This window comes from Cetorhinus maximus, chromosome 14 (assembly GCF_964194155.1).
Source record: "Cetorhinus maximus chromosome 14, sCetMax3.hap1.1, whole genome shotgun sequence".
Taxonomy (NCBI): Eukaryota; Metazoa; Chordata; class Chondrichthyes; order Lamniformes; family Cetorhinidae; genus Cetorhinus; species Cetorhinus maximus.
The window spans coordinates 58,646,317-58,672,641 of NC_135892.1; the positions used below are offsets into that span (position 1 = coordinate 58,646,317).

General features: G+C 44.1%; 1 protein-coding gene across 4 annotated transcripts in view; it reads right to left on the bottom strand.

Moving 5' to 3' along the window:
• The window catches only part of sptbn1 (spectrin, beta, non-erythrocytic 1), a 278,283-nt gene that overhangs the window by 16,157 nt on the left and 235,801 nt on the right, over positions 1-26,325 (bottom strand). For all 4 annotated transcript variants that reach the window (XM_078556981.1, XM_078556983.1, XM_078556982.1 and 1 more), the window contains 10 exons: positions 26,091-26,180; positions 23,050-23,328; positions 22,375-22,505; positions 14,089-14,293; positions 6,330-6,704; positions 4,534-4,778; positions 4,175-4,313; positions 3,696-3,780; positions 3,204-3,400; positions 1,272-1,378 (listed from right to left, as the gene is read on the bottom strand). In XM_078556981.1, coding sequence (XP_078413107.1) covers positions 1,272-1,378; positions 3,204-3,400; positions 3,696-3,780; positions 4,175-4,313; positions 4,534-4,778; positions 6,330-6,704; positions 14,089-14,293; positions 22,375-22,505; positions 23,050-23,328; positions 26,091-26,180 — 1,853 coding nt within the window. The remainder of the gene's footprint in view (positions 1-1,271; positions 1,379-3,203; positions 3,401-3,695; positions 3,781-4,174; positions 4,314-4,533; positions 4,779-6,329; positions 6,705-14,088; positions 14,294-22,374; positions 22,506-23,049; positions 23,329-26,090; positions 26,181-26,325) is intronic.

Consider the following 26,325-nt stretch of genomic DNA (forward strand, 5'->3'; position numbering starts at 1 on the left):
TGATGGGGTCCATGTCCAAATGCAGCAAGACCTGGACAATATCCAGACTTGGGCTGACAAATGGCAAGTAACATTTGCGCCACGTAAGTGCCAGGCAATGACCATCTCCAATAAAAGAGAATCTAACCGTCACCCCTTGCCGTCACCCCTTGACATTCAATGGCATTACCAACGCTGAATTCCCCACTATCAACTTCCTTGGGGGGGGGGTTACCATTGACCAGAAGCTAAACTGGACTAGCCATATAAATACTGTGGCTACAACAGCAGGTCAGAGGCTAGGAATCCTGCAGTGAGTAACTCACCTCCCGACTCTCCAAAGCCTGTCCGCCATCAACAAGGCACAAGTCAGGAGTGTGATGGAATACTCTCCACTTGCCTGGATGAGTGTAGCTCCAACACTCAAGAAGCTTGACACCATCCAGGAAAAAGCAACCCGCTTGATTGGCATCCCATCCACAAACTTTCATACCTTCCACCACCAATGCACAGTGGTAGCAATGTGCACCATCTACAAGGTGCACTGCAGAAACTCACCGAGGCTCCTTAGACAGCACCTTCCAAACCCACAACCACTACCATCAAGAAGGACAAGGGCAGCAGATTCATGGGAACACCACCACCTGCAAGTTCCCCTCCAAACCACTCACCGTCCTGACTTGGAAATACATCGCCGTTCCTTCGCTGTTGCTGGGCCAAAATCCTGGAGCTTCCTCTCTAACAGCACTGTGGGTGTGCCTACACCACATGCGTTTCAAGAAGGCAACTCACAACCTTCTTAAGGGCAATTAAGAATGAGCAATAAATGCTGGCCTAACCAGCTATGCCTACTTTATTTATTTATTTATTTAAATTTATTTTTATTTTAGAAGTTATTTTGTTCACGATTACTGTATAGTAATTTAGCAATGTACAGTATTTAAACAAAGGGTATAATGTTTTAATTTCTTTCTAATAGGAAAGTTCCTACAGAATCTAACTAATGTCTTTACTTTGGTTGTAATGATTTGCTCAATGTTTTTTAATTTAAAGTTGCACTTTTCAGCAGCGCAACCAATGTTAAGCAAGGTATTCAGCTTTCTTTGATAAATTTAACTAAAACAATGTCATCCCCTCCCCCATCAGTATTTATAAACTGCTTAACTTGAGCATCATTCAGATTCTCCTGTCATGGTAAGTATGGTGACTAGTATGTTAGCTTGACTATTATTTTCCAAGGAGTTAAAGTTTTTTTAAACAGGTTTTATTTCACATTTTCTATAATGTCTTACTGTTGTGGTGATTCAGACTCATCAGAAGGCTGCGGGGTTGGCTGTGGTGATGGTTGTCTCTTCCTCTCCTCCTCTTCCTGCCTCCTACGTACTTCAAGCAACTCCAGCTGTAGGGATATAGAAAGTATTACGTTTGTGAGACTTTAAATCATGTAGACTATTTTCTGTAAATTTTTCAGTTTGCTTTGATTATGTGCAATTCAGAATGTGTTTTTTTTATGGGCAGAATTTAGCCCTTGTCACATGGGCTTGGCAGGGGCGGTCGGGAAGCTTCTGCCCGTTATCGAGACCAGAAGACGATTTCATGCTGGGCGGGCCAATTAAGGCCCACCCAGCGTGAAATGCGAGTGGCAGTGCTCAGCGCTGCCTGTGAGGGCTGGGGGGAGGAATGCTCAGAGAGAAGAAGAATTTTTTAAAAATGAAGAAATGAATACTGTAATAAAACATGTTCCCTCATGTGACTGTCACCTGAGTAGGGACATGTTATTAATTAAAATGTTTTATTTTATTTTTGATTTGCTTTAGGAAACCTCATCCCACCCGTGGATGAGATTTCTTAAAAAGTGCAAAGGCCGCTTGGCCTTTTTGCCTGCCCGCCAACCCTAAGGTTGGACGGCAGCAAAAAATTTAAGTTAATAACCTTGTTAATGGCCTTAACAGGCCTTTTAATTGTTGGCGGGCGCACTGCCGACTCTGGTGCACGCCCGCCGACCGAAATATTGCACAACTGCACGTTGACTTTGGGACGCTCGCCCAACATCAACGTGAGTCATTTTACGCTCGAGTGGGTTGGATGCACACCCACCCGCAAAGCTAAAAATTTTGCCCTACGTTAAATGTATGAACTGATCAGAAAATTGTCAAGGTATAAGTTTTTTTTAATGACCAAATTAGAATTTCAGAACTTGTGAAATAAAAATGTTTGTCTCAGGACCATGCTTTATCCCTAACTGCTGTTACAATTCTAACAAACATTTGTATCATCCTGAGGCTAGACTTCTGTAGCATCTTTCTCACTTCTACAAGCAACTCATTTGGAACATTATGGCCCTCTTTACTTGCACAAGGTCTTAAATTTCATGCCATCCTTGTCAAGTTATACTGTCCCCCAGACAATTGATTTCAAAATTTCTATCCTCACCTTCAAATCTTTCCAAAGCATCATCACTCTAAACTAAGCTAGAAGACCTCCAGCAGCCATATTTGCCTCTCATGCAAGCTTCACTCCTCTGACATTGGTTTACTTCTTATTTTCCCAAACCCTCTATTGTATGAAAGTCCCCACACCTCATTCCAATCCTTCCATCACACCCCAAATTCTAAAGTCCAAAATCCCTTCTCGGACAGTTCTTTCAATACACTAACAACAGTTGTATTTCTCTTTTTCCCTCTTTCAGGACGCCCACTTGCTTTTCTTGTCATGAAAAAATTATTTTGCCTGTCTATCTTTCCGTAAATTACTTCATGAAAATGAAATTCAAGAAATAGTTGCAAGTTAATGTTCAAATATGAAAAAGTACATTTAAATTATTAAAACACAAAAACAAATTTTATGACCATCTTGTCTGAATTTGCATTTATGATAAAGATAATTAGAGCTATATAGAGTTATATATAAGTGGACAAATGCAATAGTCTCATACCAACCATGTCCCATAAACAGCACTGAGGTGAATGATGAGTTAATCAGATATCTGCTAGATTTCAAATAAGTGTCAAAGGAATTTTAACATCCATTTGAAGAAAGGTACTTCAGTAGAGGACTGGAGAATCAATCTAAATTAAGGCATTTGAAGGCATCAAATTTAGTCCAGAAACCACAGTAATACCCAACTAAGCCAAGCTGACAGGTAATTTCAATTCCAAATAAAAATATCATAGTTCTTCAATTGTTTCATAATTCAAAAGGGGTTGTTCATTAAATATACTCACTGTTGTCAGTCTCTCCAACGCTGAAAACCTTTCATCCCACGTAGCTGCCGATTTCTCAAATGCCTCATGTCTCTTAATCAGTTTCTCCACCTCATCCACACTCTGACCCAATTCTCGACTGGACAGGTATGGCTCTTGGCCTAAAAGCCAGGCTTCTGCCACACCTGCATCTCTAGCAAACTGGTGTACTTCCAATACTAAGCAAAGAAATGAAATTCAGGAGGAGTGTTCAGAAATTAAAGATAAAATGCAGTGGTAAAGCAATAATATTCATAGATTTCTAATTAATATCAGATGCAACTCACAGACAGAATACCCAAAAAACTTAAGGCCTCTATCAAAAGGTTGCAATGTACAGTCAGAAAGATTGACTAAAAACTTCTCAGAAAGAACTTGATTATAGGAAAACGTACATGCATTACGTGTTCAGCAAAATATACTCTTCGTTAAATAGGATTTCTGTGAAAAAGGAATAATGGTAAGTATATTTACCTAGTCTGAGCCACTCCCATCTGTCCTCCCACTTGTCAATCATTTCTTTCCTCTTATCTGTTAGTTGCAACAACTTCTCCTTAATCTGTACATGAACAAAGAATTAATTAGAAATAGGATAATCCTGACTGTTATTACTGTGCATTTAACAATGCCTTCATTCTCTTATGTTACAACTAAGTATAATCATGAAGTATTCATTTAGAAATTGAGGTAAGCATCTATGCAAATATTGAACTTAATAAAAGTTCAGTCATCTTCTCCTGAAATATCAATATGCATTGTGAGATATTTCTACAAACATTCCTTTAAATTACAAACTTCCAATAATCCAGTAAAACTAGCAATGTTCTTGCAGTTGATATTTAGTGACCAGACAATTCAATCACAATGAGTGCTGACAAAATGCAGCAACTAAAATGTGGCCAGCAGTTTTGATGTCAAAGCTAAGCACAATTTCTTGATAAAGGGCGTGCTACCTCTTCAGATGCATAGTGCTTTCTTGCCAGGAGAGATTTCCCAAGTTCAATGCACGTTGTGAAACTGTCATTCCGGGCATCAATTTCAGCCTTGATGCCTTGGTGATTGTTCATTAGCAATTCTACTGATGAAACATCTCTGAAACAAGATAAAATATATATACTCTTAATTATTAAGAACTTGAGTTATATAAAACATCTCGAAGCAATTCAGAGGAACATAATCAGTCAAACATTGACACATTTACTGGATGAAATGAGACAAGGTCACAGAACATTGCACAACAAAATATTAGGTAATTATTACTAATAGTTATCCCTCTGTCTTTTTCTCCCTTAACTCAGCACACTAATTTTACCTTGGTTTCTCTTGGGTCTCAATTTGCCGAATAACATCTTCCATCCAAAGCATGAGATCACGCACCATGCTAAAGAAGCGGAACTTGTCACCAGTATCAAAAAGCTTTGCCCTCCGAGCCTCACATGCATCAAGAAGTGTCTTCCATGCCTCCAATACTTCTGCTTCGCGTTTCTGAATGTCATCAGCCTTGTCACCAGCATAAGCAGCCTGGAGACGAGCAGCGTCCTCCTGCAGCTGCCTTACCTATAACATAACAATATGTCAGCAATATACCACAATCATTTATTCTTACTCTCATTAGCTTCATAGTTACCATAATGCATCTAACCCAAAGACTATGCAAAAGCTAACAGGTACAAATTAAACCAGTAACTTTGTGTAAGATAGCCAGGGACCATGGAATATGAAGCAAGCAGTATATAATCTCAGTTTTTTTTTGAAGTTGTGTCTATTAATCTTGTTGTAATGTTCATGCTAAAAGCACTGTTTGTTTTCCAAAGACTTCAAGTATGACAATTTATGTAAATCCCATATCTTGTATGTAAAATAAGATTACACATTTTCCTTTTAAAGAAGAAACAGAAAAGTTTAACATCTCCAACAATTTCTTAGTTTCATTTCCATGTATTTGCAAAAGTTCCATTCTATCAAGGTGAGAAAACAGGGACAATAGAATTAATACCGAAGCAAATTACTCAGTCATCTGTAAGGCTATTATTGTAACCAGCCCCTCCTCCTCAGTACAAGTATTTGTAACCTGCAGATTTATATTCAGGATCCATTAAAACCATTTCCTGTATTTAAAAAAAAAAGCTGCAACTATGTTTGATTAATTTTCTTTCAAAGAATTAAAAGACCATTAATTAAAAGGTATACAACAATTTAGAATTACTAGGGAGAACATTTACAGACAACTGCAAAAATTATTCTTCGAGACTGTGAAATTATTTTTCTGGCATAGTTATTAACACAGTTTGTTTTTAATTTAATGCATGACAGCTTGATCTTCACTGTATGTGTGACTGCAGAGTAATGTTTGATGTTAAAGTGGATTAAAATGTTGTGATCTGCAGGGTATCAAGCGGTAGTATGCAGATTTCTATGTTCGCAGTGAGGCATCAACTTCTGCCATATAGTGATGACAATATGTCGAGAGGAGACCTGCTGCTTCTCCACAGAAGATGGAAAAAAATCAAAGGCCCTTCAATCATGTACAGGTCTCAGCTTCCAATTTCAAAGTGACACAGAGTGTGCTGGAGCAGGTTACCTGCTCAGTCCTTTGTCTGGAGATGCAGGCCAATAGAAGGATGAGAAATACCATTTTAATTTTAAAAAACATAATTGTCACCCTCAGTTATCAAGACGCATTGGCGGAAATCTGGCAGCACGTCTTCTCAAAGGTAACCTGGGCTGGATTTTATGTGCCATCTAGGAGATTGGAGTGGAAGAAAATAAACCAAATATATTTTTCTAATAAAATGTGCATATCCTGAGAAGTAAAATGAAAAGAGTCACTCACTCTTGGGAATGAACATCATGTCTAATAATGGTCTGTACACGGAAATCTATAATGGTTCTTGTAATAAATCACCATTATATCATATCGTACCCACATTGTGTAGTAATCTTCAAAAGCATAAGTGATACCACCTTGACTCTGAAGCCCCAGTTATGGAAAAATAAATTTGAAACTGCACTGTGGCTATAGAATATTCCATTAGAAAAGTTAACAATCCCAAGCTGTGGCTGTTATTTTATTAGTATTAACCATATTGAGGACATTTGATATTTTACCTGAGTACCAAGAGCTTGAATGTCATGTTCAAATGTTGTATGCATTCTCTGCAATGCTTCCACAGTATTCTGATCTCGTCCTAGTTCCTCTGGAAGCTTCTTGTGCTTGTCTTGAATTCGTCCAAGGATCTCCTTAGCATCGTGGTAAAATTTGTGCAATTCGTAAGAAGCTGCCAGAATCTGTGTTCTGGTGTCAATAAGCTCAAGAAGATCTGCCCAAGCTTCATTGAGTCCATCTTTCCATTCAGCAATTGTAGCAGCATCAGAATGTCCCGAATTGATCAGCTCATCAGCCATACGGTTCACACTGTCAACTCGCTCCTGACCAATATTACCAGTATCACGGGCAAATTCACGGAACCTCTCTTGCAGCATCTGAAAAGAAATAACATTTCTTAAAACATTTTTTATTTAGTTGCTTAGCTCAAGCTCCAAATATTTTAAATGAAACAACACATTTTCATGAAACGCTAGATGACTTCCTGTGGTGCTGCACAGGTCGATCAGGTCGCCCCTCAGTCTTCTCTGCTCCAACGAAAACAACCCTCAGACAATGCTCAATGCATCACATCTCCATCGCTTACCTATCACTCACAGCAAAAACGTACATTTATACAGTGCCTTTAATATAATGAAATGTCCCAACACACTTCAACACGTATCAATAATCTCTATCAATCATGACCCATGCCCAACATTCACAGCTTCACATCATCCTCACACACTTAGCACTGGTGGAAGCCTCATATCCACACCTCCCACCTTGCATGTACTGCCACTACGACCACACCATACTCACTGGCATATTTCCCTCTCTCTTGTAGGACAAGGTGTTGGACAAACAGAGGCAGCAAGTGCTAACTGGCAGGAGAGAGGTGCAGCTGCATGTCCTTATGTTTATGCAGAAGATGACGCTTGCCATCAGATACCCAAAGAACTTTAATCTGGCCAGGTAGTGGTGCAACAGCAAAACATTAAAGAAGAAGAAACATTGGCCTGAATAAAACACTGCGGCACCGAGGGCGGGTTCTGCACCCAGAAGTCAGCGGCCTTCCAACTTCTGGGCCCACCTTCGATAATGCACTAATTGGAGCACTTGAATTTGCAGGGCAGTTTTGAGGCCTTCATCCCGCCCAATCAGTGATGGAGGGTGGGCTGTCCGGCCTCTGAGGTCATTGGCCGTGGCCCAGAATGAGGTCATGGCCAGTAATTTAAAAGGGCGCACGGGAGTTTCAGGGGACACAGTAAATGCCAGCATTACTCAGAATTTGGAAGATCATTTGGACTTCAGCTATTTCCAGGCTTTAAGGTGAGTGTGCATTCGAGTTCTGCTGTCTCCAAACTTTGTCACTGAGAAGAGATGGCATTCTTTTCGAACTTGAACAAGTCTTCCACATCCACATCCATCCAGGTCATGTGCACTGCAGAGTCAGAGTCTTACAGCACAGAAGGAGGCCCTTCAGGTCATTGTGTCTGCGCCGGTCATCAAGCCTCTATCTACTCTAATCCCATTTTCCAGCACTTGGCCCATAGCCTTATATGACATGGCGTTTCAAATATTCATCTAAATACTTCTTAAATATTGTGAGGGTTCCCGCCTCTACTACCCTTTCAGGCAGTGAGTTCCAGATAGCCCCCCACCCTCCGGGTGAAATTTTTTTCCCCCTCAAATCCCCTCTAAACCTCCTGCCCTTTACCTTAAATCTATGCCCCCTGGTTATTGACCCTTCCACTAAGGGGAAACCTTTCTTCCTATCTACCCTACCCATGCCCCTCATAATTTTGTATACCTCAATCAGGTCCCCCCTCAGCCTTCCATCTAAGGAAAACAACCCAGCTTATCTAGTCTCCCTTCATAGCTGAAACACTCCAGCCCAGGCAGGATCCTGGTGAATCTCCCCTGCACCCTTTCCAGTGTAATTACATCTTTCCTATAGCGTGGCGGCCAGAACTACACACAGTACTACAGATGTGGCCTAACTAATGCTTTACACAGCGCCATCATAACCTCCCTACTCTTGTATTCAATGCCTTGACTAATAAAGGCAAGTATCCCATATGCTTTCTTAACCACCTTATCCACATGTCCTGCTGCCTTCAAGGGTCTATGGACATGCACACCAAGGTCCCTCTGATCCTCTGTACTTCGTAGGATCCTACCATTCATCATGTACTCCCTTGCCTTGTCATCACCTCACGCTTTTCAAGGTTAAATCAAGCACTCGTCAGAGTGCCAAGCTTCCTCCAAAGACTAGCTGGCGACTGTCCTGGAAGGGCAAACTGAGCGTATTGCAGACGCAATCGTTGGTATGTTCTCAGACTTGCACACCATCACCCTGACTCTGAGCTCAGGGCCCAGAGTGAAGGTGACAAGGGAACTGAGAGCATGGGTGGTGACCCAGCTTCTGGCACCTCACTGGTTGGCAGGGGGGACCAAACGGCCCTAGTGGTGGAGGATGAGCAGCAGCTGCCACAATCTGGAAGCACATCTCAACGCACTTCTGACGGGGTCAGCATCTCCTCTGTCCATCTGCCATTGACACAGTCCTCGTGCGGTGCCTCTCTCTCAGGAGGGAACTTCTAAAGTGGTGGGCCGCTCAAGGCCGCCACTGCTCAGAGGATGCCTGCCGAAGTCATCCAGGGCAAGGGATGTGGCATATCAGCAGTCCCTCTCCTGTGCAGCAGCAAGCAAGGGCGGAGCACTGTGCCTGAGCACTCATAAGTCAAAAAAATCTCCACAGTGGTCACCAAGAGGGTCACATGGGTGAGTAGCTTATTCCTGTGTATGTAAATATTCATTGCACGTTTGTAAATGAACCTACATCTCACACACCCTCAAGCTGATGTTTAATATTATGTTCTGGCTGTGGGGCTTGTATCAGGAGATAGAGGAAAGCTTGATAATATTGATGCAGGGCAGCAGGCCTCATGTGATCTAGCAACTCAAAACTGGGCATCCATGAGGCACTGTGGGTCATCAGTAGCAGCAGAGTTGTATTCAACCACAATCTATAACCTCATGGCCTGGCATATCCCCCACTCTATCATTACCATCAAGCCAGGGGATCAACTATTTGAATGTAGAACAGGCAAGCATGAGAGGGCCAGTCGACCCTTCAAGTTTGCTCTGCTATTTAATAAGAACATGGCTGATCTGGTTGTGGTCTCAATTCACTTTCCTGTATGACCCCCCATAACTCTTGACTCGCTTGTCTATCAAAGATCTATCTAACTCTACCTTGAATAAATTCAATGACCCAGCCTCCACTGCTTTCCGGGGAAGAGAATTCCACATATTAACAACCCTCAGAGAAAAAAATTCTCATCTTTGTCTTAAAAGAAAGACCTTTTATTCTTGAACTGTTTCCCTTAGTTCTAATCTCCCCCACAAGAACTTGTGAAGAGGACATAAGGAGTCTGCAAAGGGATACAAATAGGTTAAGAGAGTGGGCAAAGATTTGGCAGATGGAATATAATATGGGAAAATCTGAGCTTGTCCAGTTTGGCAGGAAGAATAGAAAAACAGCATATTATTTAAATAGAGAGAGATTGCAGAACTCTGAGATGCAGAGGGATTTGGGTATCTTGGTACATGAATCACAAGAAGTTACTATGTAGGTACAGCAAATGATTAGGAAGGCAAATGGAATATTGTCATTTATTGCAAAGGAAATGGAATATAAAAGGAGGGATGCTTTCTTACAGTTGTACAGGGATTGGTGAGACCACATCTAGAGTACTGTGTACATTTTGGGTCTCTTTATTTAGGAAAGAACATAATTGCATTAGCAGTTCAGATAAGGTTCACTCGACTGATTCTTGGAATGAGGGGGCTATCCCATGAGGAAAGGCTCTACAGGTTGGGCCTGTATCCATTGGAGTTTAGAAGAATGAGAGGCAATTTTATTGAAGCATATAAGATCCTGAGGGGACTTGACAGGATGGATGCTGAAAGGATGTTTCGCCCTGTGGGGGAGTCTGGAACTAGGGGACACAGTTTAAAAATAAGGGGTCTCCCATTAAGATGGAGATGAGGAGAAATTTTTTCTCTGAGGTACGTGATGCTGTGGAATTCTCTCTCTTCCCTGGACAGCAGTGGAGGTGGGCTGATTGAATATTTCCAAGGCAGAGTTAGAAGGATTCTTGACTAAGAAGGGAGTCAAAAGTTATCGGGGAAGGCAGGCAAGTGAAGGCAACCATGATCTTATTGAATGGTGGAGCAGGCTCGAAGAGCCAAACGGCCTACTCCTGCTCCTAATTCATATGTTTGCTCTAATGTAAGAGAGAACATCCTCCCAGCTATTCACTCTATCCCCTCAGGATCTTATGTTTCAATAAGATCATCTCTCACTGTTCTAAACTCCAATGGGTATAGGCCCAACCTGTTCAATCCTTCTTCATAAGATAGGACCTTCATCCCAGGAATGAGTCGAGGGGACGTTCTCGGAAACGCTTTCTAATGCGATTTTATCTTTTTTCAAATAAGGAGACCAAAATTGTACAAAGTGTTCCTGACGTACCCAGATACCTCCTTGCCATCAAGTTCTGCAATTTGTCTCCATTTAAATAGTATACTGCTTTTCTATTCTTCCTGCCAAAGTGAACTAGTTCACAATTTTTCTCATTATACTCCATCTGCCAAATTTTTGTCCAATAACTTAATTTGTCTATATCCATTTGCAGGCTCACTACCTCTTCTTGACAACTTACTCTCCTAACCATCTTAGGGTCATTGGCAAATTTAGCTACCATATGTTCATTTCCTTCCTCCAAGTCATTGATATAGATTGTAAATAATTGAGACCCAGCACTGAGCCCTGTGGCACTCCACTAGTTACAGCTTGCCAACCTGAAAAAGACAAGCCATATAAATACTGTGGCTACAAGCACAGGTCAGAGGCTGGGAATTCTCCAGCAAGTAACTCACCTCCTGAATCTCCTAAGCATGTCCACCATCTACAAGTTACAAGTCATGAGTGTGATGGAATACTCCCCACTTGTCTGGAGGAGTGCAGCTCCAACAATTCTCAGGAAGCTTGACACCATCCAGCTCAAAGCAGTCACTTGATTGGCACCCTATCCACCACTTTAAACAGTCGCTTCCTCCACTACCGATGCACAGTGGCAGCTGTGTGCACCATCTACAAAGTGCACTGCAGCAAATCACCAAGGCTCATTCAACAGCTCCATCCAAACCTGCGACCTCTACCACCTCGAAGGAGACAAGGACAGCAGGAGCAGGGGAACACCACCACCTGCAAGTGCCCCTCCAAGTCACATACTATCCTGTCTAGGAACTAAATTGCTGTTCCTTCACTGTCACTGGGTCAAAATCCTGGAACTCCCTCCCTAACAGCAATGTGGGTGTTCCTTCAACACATGGACTGCAGCAGCTCAAGAAGGTCACTCACCATCACCTTCTCAAGCAATTAGGGACGGCCAATAAATGCTAGCCTAGCCAACGACGTCCACATCCCATGAACGAATAAATTAAAAAGAGTATTTTGCAGCCAGAACAGTGGACAAAGGTAGCACAAGAGCCAGCTCGCTAGAAGGCATGGTCGCACATAGCTTCTGTTGCAAAGCACTCAGTGAACACTTAGTATGACAGGTTCCAGAAGAAAATCAACGGGTATGCACAATGAAATGCATGGTACATTGGCAGGCCTGCCAATCCTGCAGTCAATACCAAGGAGGAAGGAGCAGCCCCGCACCAACTTGGCACAATGTTTTGTACAGAGCTTGTCCATTGTTTCCAGCATGGAACTGGTGGCTAACTCCATTAGCACACTTAGAAAACTAATGATGATGCAGCAACTGATGGCATATGTCTTAGCTTCCATTGCAAAAGCCATCCAATCTGAAGTGTTGCAGTGGAAGCTCAGACATTGGTTATGAAAGCTCAACTTGCTGCCATCTTGGTTATGGGTACCAATATTCAAAGGGCTTGCAGGGTGTCACAGCAAACAAGTAAGCTGTCCTTCAAATGATTACTAGGATTGTTGAAGTGCTGCCCTATGGGAGTGCAGTGGCTTCGTAGAGCATAAATCTGCTGCCCCCCCAGGATGACAGTATCCGTGATCCCACCACTGCCACTGCGCCAATGTCCTTGCTACTGCCTGTCAGCCATTCAACCCAAACTGCCACAGTCCATGCTGAGGTGGTATAGTCTAAAGCCAGGCCTTGCAAGCCCACACCTGCTTGAGTTTGCCTTCAAGGTCACCTAAGTCTACTCCACCGGAAGTCAGAAGCCTTCCACCAGCTGTGCTGCTGTAACTGGGACAGCACTGCATAGGAACACTACAAGAAGCAAAGGCACACAGGAGACAGACACCAAAAGAGTTTACATTTGTATGCAATACCCGATGTTTTGATTTATAAATTTGGTTTAGAATGTTTATTTTGTGATGGTTTTTACATGTGGCTAAGCAGCACTGTGATGGTCATTAACAGAGGGAAGGTAAGGTGTGTGACTGTTGGTCAATGGGGATTGCGTTCATTGGTTTCACAGTTGGATGAATTGCTCACCAACAACCTGGGCAGAAAGGGGCTGTCTAGATTTCCTGCTCCCTTCCTTGTCCTCAGCTGCTTGCCGTATAGCTGGTAGCAAGGCTGTCACCTCATCATGCTGAAGTCCTGCAACATGCAGCAGCTCACCAAGAATCTTGACATCAGCTCTGCCGAGTGAATACAAGGTTCCTTCAGTGGTCCAGGTAGAAACGTTCTTTCAGCCTGCCAATGGTGTGCTTATCACATTTTCTGTGTGGCAGCATGACTTTCATTGTATGCATGCTGCACACATGTGCATGGGTTATGCATCGGAGTCATGAGCCATGTTGTCAGTGGACTGGTAGCTAACCTTTGGTTTGCAGCAGCCAGTGAGATCACAGGGATGGTAAAAGAACTAGACTTGCTCAGAGTTAGGATACAGGCAGCTGAGATTTGGACAAGCTCAAATTCACAGAGGATGCAGGGTATGAGAACAGCGAGGAGAGCATTGGAATAATCAAGTCTTGAGATAACAAAGGGATGTATTATAATTTCAGCAGTAAATGAGTTCAGGCAGGGGCAGAGCTGGGTGATGTTAAGGAGGTGGAAGTAGGCAGTCGTTGTGATGGAGGGGATATGAGGTCAGAAGTTCAGCTCAGGGTCAAATAGGATGGCAAGTTTGTCAAAGGTCTGCTTCAGTCTGAGAGATGGGCTAGGGAGAGGGAGGAGGAGGACAGCAATGTTCACTTTAAGTAGTGCGCATTCACTGGCATGCAGCAACTCAGAAAACATTGCTCAGGCCACTCATGAGCTGTCCCTTTTAAGATACCATAGGTTGAAACAAACAACAAACAGACCACCCACAATATTGGAGGAGAGGCAAAGGGGTGGGGAAGGTGAAGGAGGAGGAGGGTGGGGAAGGTGAAGTAGTAAAAAAATTAAGGTCTTCCTTGCGATCACTGCAAATACACCATTCTTAGCACTCTAATATGGAAGAAAATCGGGTTGTCACAATAACCAACACTTGAATAACAGCTCTGACTCAAGAAATTTCAGTAAATCATTTCCTCCAGAGGTAAGAAAAGATGGCAAAATTAATGGGCAACTGAAAAGTTTTCCACAGAAGTACAGTACCATGTACATGTATTTATAATAAGCAGAGCTGATAAGAATGATCCAGTAACATTAAGATTAGATTCTAATCCTGATTAATCAGACAAAAGAAACTCCAAAAATTATAAAATAAGATACTTTTGAGATGAACGTTTACCGTAACATGCTCATAGTCCTGCCCAAGTTCATGTGATCCAGCGACCACCTCACGTTCGGCTATCCATTGCTCCAAATCGTCCACCTCCCTGTTTAGTTGGAAAAGGCGGTACCTCTCATCCAGTTTCCCTCTTCTCTCCTCAGCCAAGTCTTTCAGGCCAGCATAAAGTTTGTCCACCTGGGACTGGCGCATGCTGATACGTTCACTGAAAAACCAAAAGGTGTCAAAATTAATAAATAATAAGGCTTCTTGTGAAAAAACAAATGCCAACTATTCCTATACAAAACTAAGAACCACAGACAATAACAAAGACCATAGAGGAGCAGGGGTTTTCTGCAACTGCATAGTGACATGGGTAGAAGAGAGTCCAAAATAATTTCACTTGTTTCCACAATTCTAAGCAGAGGATGACTTAGCAGCTTCGTTTGGGACAATATTATCCAAGACATGGACTCAATTTTCTCTCCACTTGCCCTTGTGATTTGAACGTAGACCGCACTGGCTGCACTTGGAGGATCAAACATCCCTGTGTTTTCTTCCAGGATCACTTTCCAGCACTCATAATTGGAGAGTTTGGAACAGGTTGTAAAATGCAAGGCGTATATTGCGTGAAGATGACCTATGCTGGCAGGTACCTTGCTAGAAAGTTCCAGTGACAGCACATGCAACCGAAGAGCTCAGCAGGCATAACTGAAATAGGATTTTGGCGAGACAAGTGACAATTAACTGGTACATTTCACAACTAAGAAAAACAACCTGCACTTTGTAAATAAGGATTTGGAAACAAGATTGCAGGACAGGCATGGCAATGAGAAGGATAAAAAGAAAAGGCATGAAGTGCAAATTTAGAATGAGACTCTGTGCACAGCAGGGGCCAGCGGAGATCACAACAAAGGCTTTGCGTTGTCTGTGTAATTTCATCCCGAATACTGGTGGCAGTTCTTACACAGACTCTACTGTAGTTTTCATCTAGTTTTCTAATAGTTAATTTGCACATATGCGCAGTGGATGGCCACTTGCGATTACAATATTGATTTCCCTCTTCGTCTAACCATCAATGGAAGTGTTCCCATTGTGAAACCCACTAGTGCTGGGAGCATAAAATGATTTACAGCCAGAAGGGGAAAAAAGAACACAAGAAAGATAGTTACAAGGTGACTGACGTACACTTACCTTAACATTGCCGTGCCCTTTCAGTAAGTTTCAGTGTGCAAACCACCAAGCAACCACTGACACCAATTTCATAAGGGTGACTTGCATGCAGGTTATTCCTGCCCCCTTATTTATACTAAATGAAGCAACTGTTCATCGTAGGAGGGTGGTCTGTCGCCATTGGTCCCTGTGCCCTTAAAAGTTACACTGCAGCCAAGTTCAGGCGAAATGAAATTCTTGTCCATTTTCTACTAGCGGCTGTCTAACAAGTGGCAAATCAATGGATAGACAGGAAGAAAATTTTGGCCAGAATTTTATGCCCCCTTGGTGTCAGGCATCATGGCGGGCAGGGGTGGGGGCACAATAAGGCGAGAAGGCCAAAAATTGGTTTTATGCTGTCATGAAACCAGTTTGCAATTGTCTGCTCCACCCGTCAATGGTGGGCCACGTTTCCCACTGCCGCATGTTGAGAACGTCATTTTAATACATTTGCATCTAATTATAAGCCCTGCTCGCTGGAATCATCCCATGTCAAATTTACACCCCTGTCGGCATGACTTCAAAACGGCGTGCTTCATGATTGCGTTTAAAAGGTATGAACCTGGCAACCTGAACTTCAAGTGGAACTCTGAGGTGAGTGCACACAAACTTGTGCAGCGCTCATGAGCATTGTCCGTAGGACATCATGGAAGAGGAGCCGTGCATTCGAGGGGGGCATAGACATGTCGCTGCTTCCCGGCTGGCTTTCAGTGCGGTGCCGGGGCAAGGGCTCCTGTGCAGGTAAGGCCAGGGGGATGGGGGGTCAGGCATGACAGCACAGACTGAAGGAAATACTCAAGCACATGCTGGGTGGTGGGTGGGGGAAAGGGGGTGAGGCAAGCAGCCACATACTTGGACAAGCTTATCAAAAGTGAGCATTTTTCCGCAGCTGAGGCCGTTCAGCTGCAGCTCCATTGACAAGCGTGGAGTTGGGCCTTTGAAGCTTTTATGCCCACTCAAGCAATGCAAAAGCATGAAAAGGGCCACCAAATGCTCCAGAGCTTTTCACTGCTCAGGTGCAGAATGCAAATTAGTGTGCATTTTAGGGGGCAGCAGAGCAACTGGCTGACTGGGCAAGTTGTACAATCCCTTTGTAAAAGGTGGCTATGGCGCAGTCACTGGTGGAGGTGCTCACAGCTCCTTGCAATGTCTTTATTCAGGTTTGGACTAGTATCCATTATGGTTCAAGCTAACAGCACAGCCTTGCAGTGTGGGATAGGAGAATGCCTGCACCTGAGCTGAGAGTAAAGTATGCAGTCCAGTGGGAAAAGCTGCCGCCAATCGGACAAGTGGAGTGGGGCAGACGTGGGTGGGTTTTCGGACAGCCAATGAGGGCTCTACACACTGGACATCCAAGTGGTGGCCAGCACTCTCCTGCATGCGTGAAGGGGCCTTCAGACTTAACTAAGAGAGGTTCTTAGTATACCCATGCTAACCCACTCATGTCTCTCTTTGATCCTGGAGGGGGAGAACATCAGGATCATGGAGCCTGGTGATTTAGCGGTGTGCTTCATGGCTTACAGAGGCCAGAGAAGAAGGGAGCAGTGGAAGCGCCTGACTCAGCAAGATGAATGGGTGGCAGGGCCTGCTGCACACACAGCTGAAGCTCCACAGTGAGCTGGTGCTTGTATGCATCTTGCTAGACCTAGGATCTGTAGACGCTGCCTGTCATTCCCGCGGATGACCGATAACCAGTGTTGCTGAAGACGGCGCATGTTTAGGGAACTGGTCGGTCACATATGCCACCTGCTGCAGGGTTCGGTACCATGGGGAAATGGAGGGCATCCTCTGCCAGTGGCCGTGAAAGTGACCGTGGCTCAATTTTTACCTCAGTGGCTCCTTCAAGGGCTACACAGGTGACCTGTGTGGGATCTCGCAAGCTTTGACGCACAATTGTATCCAGGAGGTCACGAATGCCTTCTTCGCAAAGGCACAGAACTTTGTGCATTTCGCCCGGAATCAGGAAAGCCAGTACGTAAGAGTGCTGGGATTTGCACAGATCTCAGGTTTCCCACAGGTGTATGGTGCCATCGACTGCACTCACTTGGCGCTTAGATCTCCATGGCAACAAGCATTCAACTGTGTCAACTGCAAAGGCTTCCGCTCACAATGTTCAGCTGGTGTACGACCACCACAAACATATCCTACAGATCCGTGCACGATTCCCAGGGAGCATCCACTACTCCTATATTCTAAGCCAGTCTCAGATCCCTGGCATTTTCCAGGGTCCAGAGAGGTTGCAGGGTTGGCTCCTTGGGAACAAGGGCTACCCACAGAGCACGTGGCTGATGATACTCGTGTGACTGCAACAGAGCGACGGTACAACGAGGTTCGTGCCACAACCCCGGCTTTGGTGGAGCAAACAATAAGCATTTTGAAAATGAGATTCCAGTACCTCGACAGGTCTGATGGAGCACTGCAATACAGTCCCCGGGGGTGTCACACACTATCATCGCTTGCTGAGCACTCCACAACCTGCTGCTGCAATGGGGGGAGCGCGGGAACGACCTGGCTGAGGAAGAGATGGAGGAGCTGCATGTATCCTCCAATGAAGAGGATGTCAAAGGGGATGATGAAGAGGTCCCCGAAGGCGAGGATGCCGGTGATGAGGCCATCGCACTGGCCGGAGGAGGCAGGCGCACTGGGGAGGCCCACATTGCTGCACGATTTGTGAAGAATGAATATTGAGATGTAGTGAGCACAGTCCTGACATCCTCACCTTACATCTGTGAACGTTTGACTGTTTGTGGCTAATGGCTGCACACAAAGCCTCAGTGCTCAGGCTCATGTCATGGAGAAGCAGCGGAGGTCCTAATAGTCGCTAGATTCCAGGAGGATGACAATGACATGCAGTGATAGATCTTTACAAGTCTTCACATTACATCTGTGAATGTCTGACCCTTGTCTGGCTGGGGGCAGGTCGCTTGCACTCTGATCAGGGTCAGATAATGGAGACGTAGCCATGAAACTTTAAACGCACCTGATCCTTTGTTAGCCTTCAGCACCCGACCACTTCAGGAGCACAGCGTCACTGGTCACACATGCTGAAGAGATGCTGAGGTGCTGAGAGCACACAGAGAATGACGGAACTCTGTGATGCCTGCCCAAAACATTCTGGCAGCAGTAACGAGCACCATCGAGGTGCAGGTATCACTAATGTGTCCAGTGAGTGTGAAGCCAGACAATCACTTTGGTCTGAAGGTTGCACATTGCACAGGGAAGAGGCCCTGGACTGAGACAACTGTCTCTATCTTGTGCAGGAAGCAAGGTTTTACATCTAAGTGACACGAACATTGCTTATCATAACAAGGAGTCATAGGCAAGGAGACATTCTTGGGAGTTTATTTACAATAGTGAACATTTACAACAGTGAACATGAAGTACAAGTGATTAACAACCATGCCCAGGCTGTGCAACTACATCATCTTAACCTTCCTAACCCTGCTGCTACATCTTGGTGCTCCCCCAACATCCACAGCGGAGGTGGAGGCAGCCTGCCAACTGCTACATGCTGTGATGACCTTGACTGGCATCCTCTGGAGGGCCGAGACCTGGAGGACCCCAGCCTGCTTTCAGGGTCCGTTGAGTGGCAGTGGCATCCTCCTCGGCCTGTGGAGCTGGAGCTGCAGGGGTCACAGGAAGAGGGAATTCGAATGGGCCAGACACTCCCGGAGTTACCTGGGTGGATGGCCCGGGATGTCGAGCTGTTGCTCCCTTGAGGAGAAGGGCAAGCTGGAGTGAAATTGAGCTGGCCCGCACCCCCTCTCGTGTTGACGCTGTTATAGGCACCAACTATGGAATCATAGGCATGCCAGCGCTATCACCTCAGACTGAAGGTGGATGGACTCCTCCATTGTGCCTTGCAATCTGAGGAGTGCAGCGGACGTCCCTTCCTGATGTTCCTAAGCTTGCCTTTGCAGCTCCAGCAACTGAAGCATGTCCAAGCCCAGAGGCTCCTCATCTGACTTGGACTCAGCAGATTTCTGACCTCCAGTAGTCCTCCGAGTGCTGGAAACCTGGGAAGTCCCTGCTGCCACCTGCTGTGGATCAAGCAGTGCGATGTGCTCACCAGATTGTGACCCTGAGGCTACTATCTAGAACTAGGTCCCATCGAAGTGTGCACCTCTGTGCTGGTGGAGGGTGTGGCTGAGCGCTGTGATGGGTCTTCAATTAGGGTGTCATCAGATTCTTCTTTCGCGGCGTCTTTTTTTAATTCATTCATGGGATGTGGGCTTCGCTGGCTGGGCCAGCACTTATTGCCCATCCCTAGTTGCTCTCGAGAAGGTGGTGGTGAGCTGCCTTCTTGAACTGCTGCAGTCCATGTAGCAAAGGTGCACCCATGTTAGGGAGTTCCAGGATTTTGATCCAGTGACAGTGAAGGAACGGCGATATGTTTCCAAGTTAGGATGGTGATTGACTTGGAGATCAACTTCCAGGTGGTGGTGTTCCCAACTATCTGCTGCTCTTGTTCTTTTAGATGGTAGTGGTCGTGGGTTTGGAAGGTGCTAAGGAGCCTTGGTGAATGCCTGCAGTGCATCTTGAAGATGGTACACACTGCTGCTACTGTGTGTCGGTGGTAAGGAAGTGAATGTTTATGGATGTGATGCCAATCAAGCGGGCTGCTTTGTCCTGGATAGTGTCAAGCTTCTTGAATGTTGTGGGAGCTGCACTCATCCAGGCAAGTAGGGAGTATTCCATCACGCTCCTGATTTGTGCCTTGCAGGTGGTGGAGAGGCTTTGGGGAGTCAAGAGGTGAGTTACCCGTCACAGAATTCCTAGTCTCTAACCTGGTCTTGTAGCCGCAGTATTTATATGGCTAGTCCAGTTCATCTTCTGGTCAATGGTAATCCCCCAGGATGTTGCTGGTGGGGGATTCAGTGATGGTAATGCCATTGAACATCAAGGGGCGATGGTTAGATTCTCTCTTGTTGGAGGTGGTCATTGCCTGGCACTTGTGTCGCACAAATGTTACTTGCCACTTGTCAGCCCAAGCCTGGATATTGTCCAGGTCTTGCTACATTTCGACATGGAGGCTTCAGTATCTGAGGAGTCATGAATGGTGCTGAACATTGTGCAATCGTCAGCAAACATCCCCACTTCTGACCTTATGATGGAGGGAAGGGCATTGATGAAACAGCTGAAGATGGTTGGGTCGAGGACACTACCCTGAGGAACTCCTGCAGTGATGTCCTGGAACTGAGATGACTGATCTCCAACAACCACAACCATCTTCCTTTGTGCTAGGTATGACTCCAACCAGTGGAGAGGTTCCCCCCCACCGATTCCCATCGACTCCAGTTTTGCTCGGATGCCTGGATGCTACACTCGGTCAAATGTGGCCTTGACACAAGGGCAGTCACTCTCGCCTCACCTCAAGAGTTTAGCTCTTTTGTCCATGTTTGAACCAAGGCCGTACTGAGGTCAGGAATTGAGTGGCCCTGGGGGAACCCAAACTGGGCAGTAGAGAGCAGGTTATTGCTAAGCAAGTGCCGCTTGATAGCTCTGTTAGATGACTCCTTCCATCAATTTACCGATGATCGAGTGTAGACTGGTGGAGCAGTAATTGACTGGGTTGGATTTGTCTTGCTTTTTGTGTACAGGACATACCTAGCCAATTTTCCACATAGCTGGGTAGATGCCAGTGTTGTAGTTGTACCGCAACAGCTTGGCTAGGGGTACGGCTTGAGTCGAGGAACTGGCTCGTGGGCCCCCTCGGCTGCTTCCCAGATTTGCCTGTGAAAGCAAGAAGAGATAATTAGTTCATGGCAGGGGACTGTGGAACAGGGGAACCCACTCAGCATGGCTGTTTGATGGATGTTGCACTCCTGGATCTTCGCTTGATTGAGCACCGCCAACCTCAACACACGCAGGAACGGTCCAGATTGTCGCTGGCCAGCTATATGACTCTATTTTCAAAGTTTGTGAGGACCTTAATGTCAGGCATTCCTCCACCAGTCTGCGACCTCTCCCTTTTGTTGTGTACTAGCTTGTCTTGCATGAAGACAGATGGAGAAAGTGTAGGCAGGATGCCTGCCAGGTGTGGGTGGTGACTAGTGCCATGGACAGGATGAGGGCATGATCTGCAGGGCAGATGAAGGTGTGTGAGAGAGAGAGTAAATGGTGATGTTCCTTGAAGTGGCAGTGAATGAGATTCCTGTGGATGTGCGATGGGTTTGTGAGTGAATGAGTTGAGAGTGATGAGAAGAGTGACTTACCCTGGCAGAACAGAGGAGATCATTATCCTCTTTCAACACTGGGGGTGGCTGTTCTCTTCTGCAGGACGTTGACGCTGACCACCGCTGCATTTGTCACCTTGCTTGCTGGTCTTCGCCGAAGGCAGGGGGTAGAGGACTTCAAGGGAGGTCTCCACTGCGTCCAGTAGGCACCAGAGGGAGGTGTCACTAAATTTGGGGGTAGCGTGTTTCCTCACTTTGGTAGCTATGACTTTGTAGCAGCTTCCGATTCCTTTGAGAGTGCCAGCTTTGTGCAGGGGCGTCCTTTAAAATATGGCACCCAGGTTACTGAAGGCCTGAGGTGACGGCAGGGCAGGCGAATGTGAGGCCACCCTGCCAGTGGTCTGGCATGTTTCCTGAGAATGCATTATTAATGAGGTGGGTCGTGCCGGGAATGGGATACATTGCGAAAACCCACCCTTGCGGCCGGTGGGTAAAACATCCTTTTTCCCGCCCGCTACCTCACTTTGTGCAAACCTGGGATGATTCTGCCCTTAGGCTTATCTTGCAAAGACTACAATGTAAAAAAAAAAGCTTTAAAAAACAATCTCTCAATTTTTCACATTTAGATGACAGCTATACATTGATGTAAGAAAATGCACAAATGAGGAATGATTAAATATTTAGGGAGTGAAACCGGTTTCTGGTCTTCATGCAAGATGAGCAAAAATGAATTTGCGGACTGTTACACAGCTGATCAATGGAAAAGAAATCAAGTGGGATGTAAAGTTAATTGCCAATTTGCTATCATCTGTTTTAGGCTATTGCTAAAGACAAATCTCTGCGAAGACAAATTTCACCCTTTTTGTATTTCAATACTACTGAACTTAGATATAATATTAATGCCAAGGATTAAACCAACCTCTCTGGGTGCCCATCTGCCACCAGAGCTCGGCTCGTCTTTGAGAGTTGATGCACAGTCTCAGCATAATCTTCCACTGCCAACTCCAAAATCTGATGTTTTTTCAACATCATTACTGCACTCTGCTCATCCTGCAAAGTGATATATCCATGAAAAGTTGTTTTTAACAGTTCCCCAGGAATTTTCTAAATTTTTCTTTAAAAATGTTGAATGAAAGAGGAGATCACCAGAAAAAACAGTGACTAATCATTTAAGTATTTTAAGTAATCTGGACACAGACTTCTTAAAGATGTTCAGAAACACAGACTGAAAAAAAAGGGAAACAATAGTAAAGGCATATTTTGTTCGGAGTACACTGCCCAACATACATGTTCAGTACCTTTAGCAGGGTTGGGTGCAGTAACCATTATAGACAACTATCTTTTTTGGACTACTATAGAACTATGGAGACAGAAGAGAAACATAATTTAATGGGATATCATTCACTGGAAGTTTCGGAAAGATGTCTCGATGGATTTTAATCAAGTTGTCCATAAACTTTAGAGAGATGCCATTCACTTTTGTAAATGAACCTTATTTTAATAGCTTTGTTTTTTTTCCCAATTTAACATGCTTTCATTTAGCCTATTTCTAGTCAGCAGCACAATCAGAATAATAAAACATGCAATATTCAACCTTCGCTTTCTCTTCCGACATCATGTACAATTCTTGTTCACTCATCCAAGCTTCAGCCTCTGCAGCATCAAAATAATACTGTTGGGCTTTGTGAGACTCCACCAAGCGATTGTGCCGCTTCTCTGTTTCTTCAGACAATAATTTCCAAAGTTCTCGTAGATCTGATAATCTCTGCTGAATAGCCTTAGCACTTGGGGAATCAGCAGTTATCATACTTTGGCTTCTCTCAAATATATCATCAATACGTGGTTTATGGCCTTGAATTTCCTTTTGAAGAGTCTAGACAGAAGAAAAAAATGCAGCCTTATTACTACAACACAGAACAAATTCTTGCCTATAGTGGATGCATTCGTATGAACATAATTTGCTGCACGGGTGATGGCTAGTATAGTGTGGGAGTGTTAATTTCAACAACTATAAATTCCTTGTTTGTGAAGTGCCACGACCTTTTGGTCTGATGGGCTACTACGTCAAATGCAATTGTTCTTTTCAGTCATTCATTAAATGAGTTTGCAATCTGCCTTACTCATTTATCCAGTTTTCAGACTATGTAAATGTTATTATTGTTAACAATTTTTTTTGTTTAGATGGGCATTTGGAAAAAAAAAGGCATGAACTATTACAACTGCTGGATTACTGCTATGACAGCCTCAAAATGTGCTGCATGGTAATTTAGCTTTCTTATATTTTGAATGTGAAGTGAATGAAACGTTTTGAGCGCTGTTTAAGTACAACTGATTGCAAACTGTATAATGGCCCAGATTTTCCTTTCAGCAGTGAAAGGATGGCTTTCACCGATTGCTTTGAGTAGTTACCCAGAGACTTTGTGGGCTTATCAATGGACATAATCCCACATCTGGCCCAGTGCGGTGTTCTCTATAGGGTATCCGTGGAATCTGTGAGCAGGGAAAGCAGCAGGGAGGTTCTGAATCAGACTAAAGAATCCTCACAGACTGCAAACATGCAAGTAAAAATCAGGAAATATACATTATATTTAAACTATTGTACAGGAAGCAAAATATAGGTTGGGACATACAGATGGGATTAAGGGAGAGAGATAAATGAGAAAAACAGAATAGTTTTCAAAAATTACTTTAATTTTCATTATTTTTTTAAAAAGATCTGAAGAAGGAATAAGACTCAACACAATTTTTTCTGGACCAGTGAGGCTGGTCAGCAATAATTATCACGTATTACACCATTACAAACTCACTTTCTCCTGAATGCCCTCACCCTAATATTACCAGCTATTTTTAGTGCGAGACCTAGGGAAGAATTTTAGCCCCCATAAATTCACAGTGCCAGGCTGCATGTTGGCACCATTCTGACCCAGGGCAATTTCCTGGAGGGGGAGTAGAGGGTGCCAGAGGGGCTACCTCCCCACAAATGGTGGGTAGCCAATTAAAGTGGGCAAAAAACCAAGTAGGGTCAATTCTCAGAGGTTAATTGGAATTTTCCAGTCAACTTTTGCACCTCCCTCCACAAATCAGTTGCTTCGAGCTGGCCTCCCAGCAGCAGGCCAAGGGCCTAATGTTCTTGGCAGACTGTGAAGCACTTCCCATATATTTGGCCACAACTATCGCTGCAGACCACCCTGTGGAGAGGTTCCCCCCTCCACAATAGTGGCCTAGCTGCTGCGGCAAATTTTAATTCAAAATTTGTTAAAGTTGCTGAGAGAGTGCCTCAAGATGGATGTGTCCTCTCCCTCCTTCAACTGAAAAGACAGGCAGTAGTTCCTCCTGTGCTGGAGGGCCTCCCAATAGCCCTTCAACTTCAGGTGGATGGCGAACGCACCCTCTTGCCACTAATTGGTCAATTCAGGGAAAAATCACTGCCTGGTCACTGTTCCTCATGCAGTGCAAGGTCAGAGCCCTCATTTGACCCTGACGTCAGAGTCCTGACCCAAAACCCTGCCCTTAATTACCCCAATTCACATATTTGTGATTTCAGTGCTGAGTATACTAGCAACAGCACACCCTTGGAGGAGCAGGGTATTTCTAACAGCAGCTTCTGGGTTCTCCGTTTAACTGTGCATGTGAACACCATAAGTTGCTGTCAGATTTACCCTTTAATTATGGCGAACGCTACTAGCCTCACTATCAATTTGCCACAAAATTTAGGCCAATGTTTCTCATTTAACAAAACTATCATAGCCTAAAGTGAAGTGAAGTCTACTTCAATAAGCCTCTTTTAGTATATTCTGTGCACCTTATCAAGGTACTATATACTTATGTTCGTTCTTGCAGTGCAACAGGATGTGAACTTATGTTTGAACAGCAGTTTCTGCCCATCTTAAATGGAGCATTTAACCCTCTATAATTGGCAACTTTGAAACTGATGATATTGTCAACTTATAAGGGTATCACCCTTTTGGCCATTATAAGTGACTGTTCATTTTAAATGTGGATGTTTTAGGTGGTGGGAACTGTATTTCACTACTGTTAAAAATGGGTATGTTTCATTCATCTGATAAAGTAATGTTAACTTTCTAATAAAGTTATGATCAAGCTCAATAAATTTTGCATCTGTCTTCTACAGTACAGAAAGAAAATAACTTGCATTGAATAGCACCTTTCACATACTCAAGATCTTCTAAGGCATTTCTTAGCCAATAAATTATTTTTGAAGTGAATTCACAATCTGCAAACCATCACAAATATCAATGATATGAATAACCAGTTTATCTGTTCATATAGCATTGGTTCAGGGCCGATTGCAAGGTAAGCCACTGAGAGATCTCCCTAATCATCATCTTCAAAAAAAGTGCCTTGGGATTTAATCACACAAACAGGCAGCATTTAATTTAACATCTCATCCAGAAGATGACACCTCTGACAATGCAGTACCTCCTCCTCAGTAGTGCAGTGAAGTTTTGGTGTAGATTATATTTTCAAATACTGGATGCAGACTGGAACCCACAGCCCTCTAATTCAGAGGCAACAGACTGAGCCAAATAAAATTTTGGGCTATTAGGCTACTAGCAGTAAACAATCATACCACATTTTCAAAACATTTGCATCTATACATTTTTCATCAGTCACCTGGTTTTTCTTGATCAGCATCTGTACAGTCTGGAGGTTGTGACCATGGTCAGTGGATGTTGCAAGAGGCATGCGTTCTTCAGCCCACAACTGAAAGATAAAAATGAATGCCAGTGCTTGGTTTGATTTTTTTTATGACCTGTGTCAGTACACGTAGTGATTATATGCAATAAATTATTTTTGTAGGTGGTTTTGCTGGAGAATGCACTTGAGCTCTCCATTCATTTGCATATTT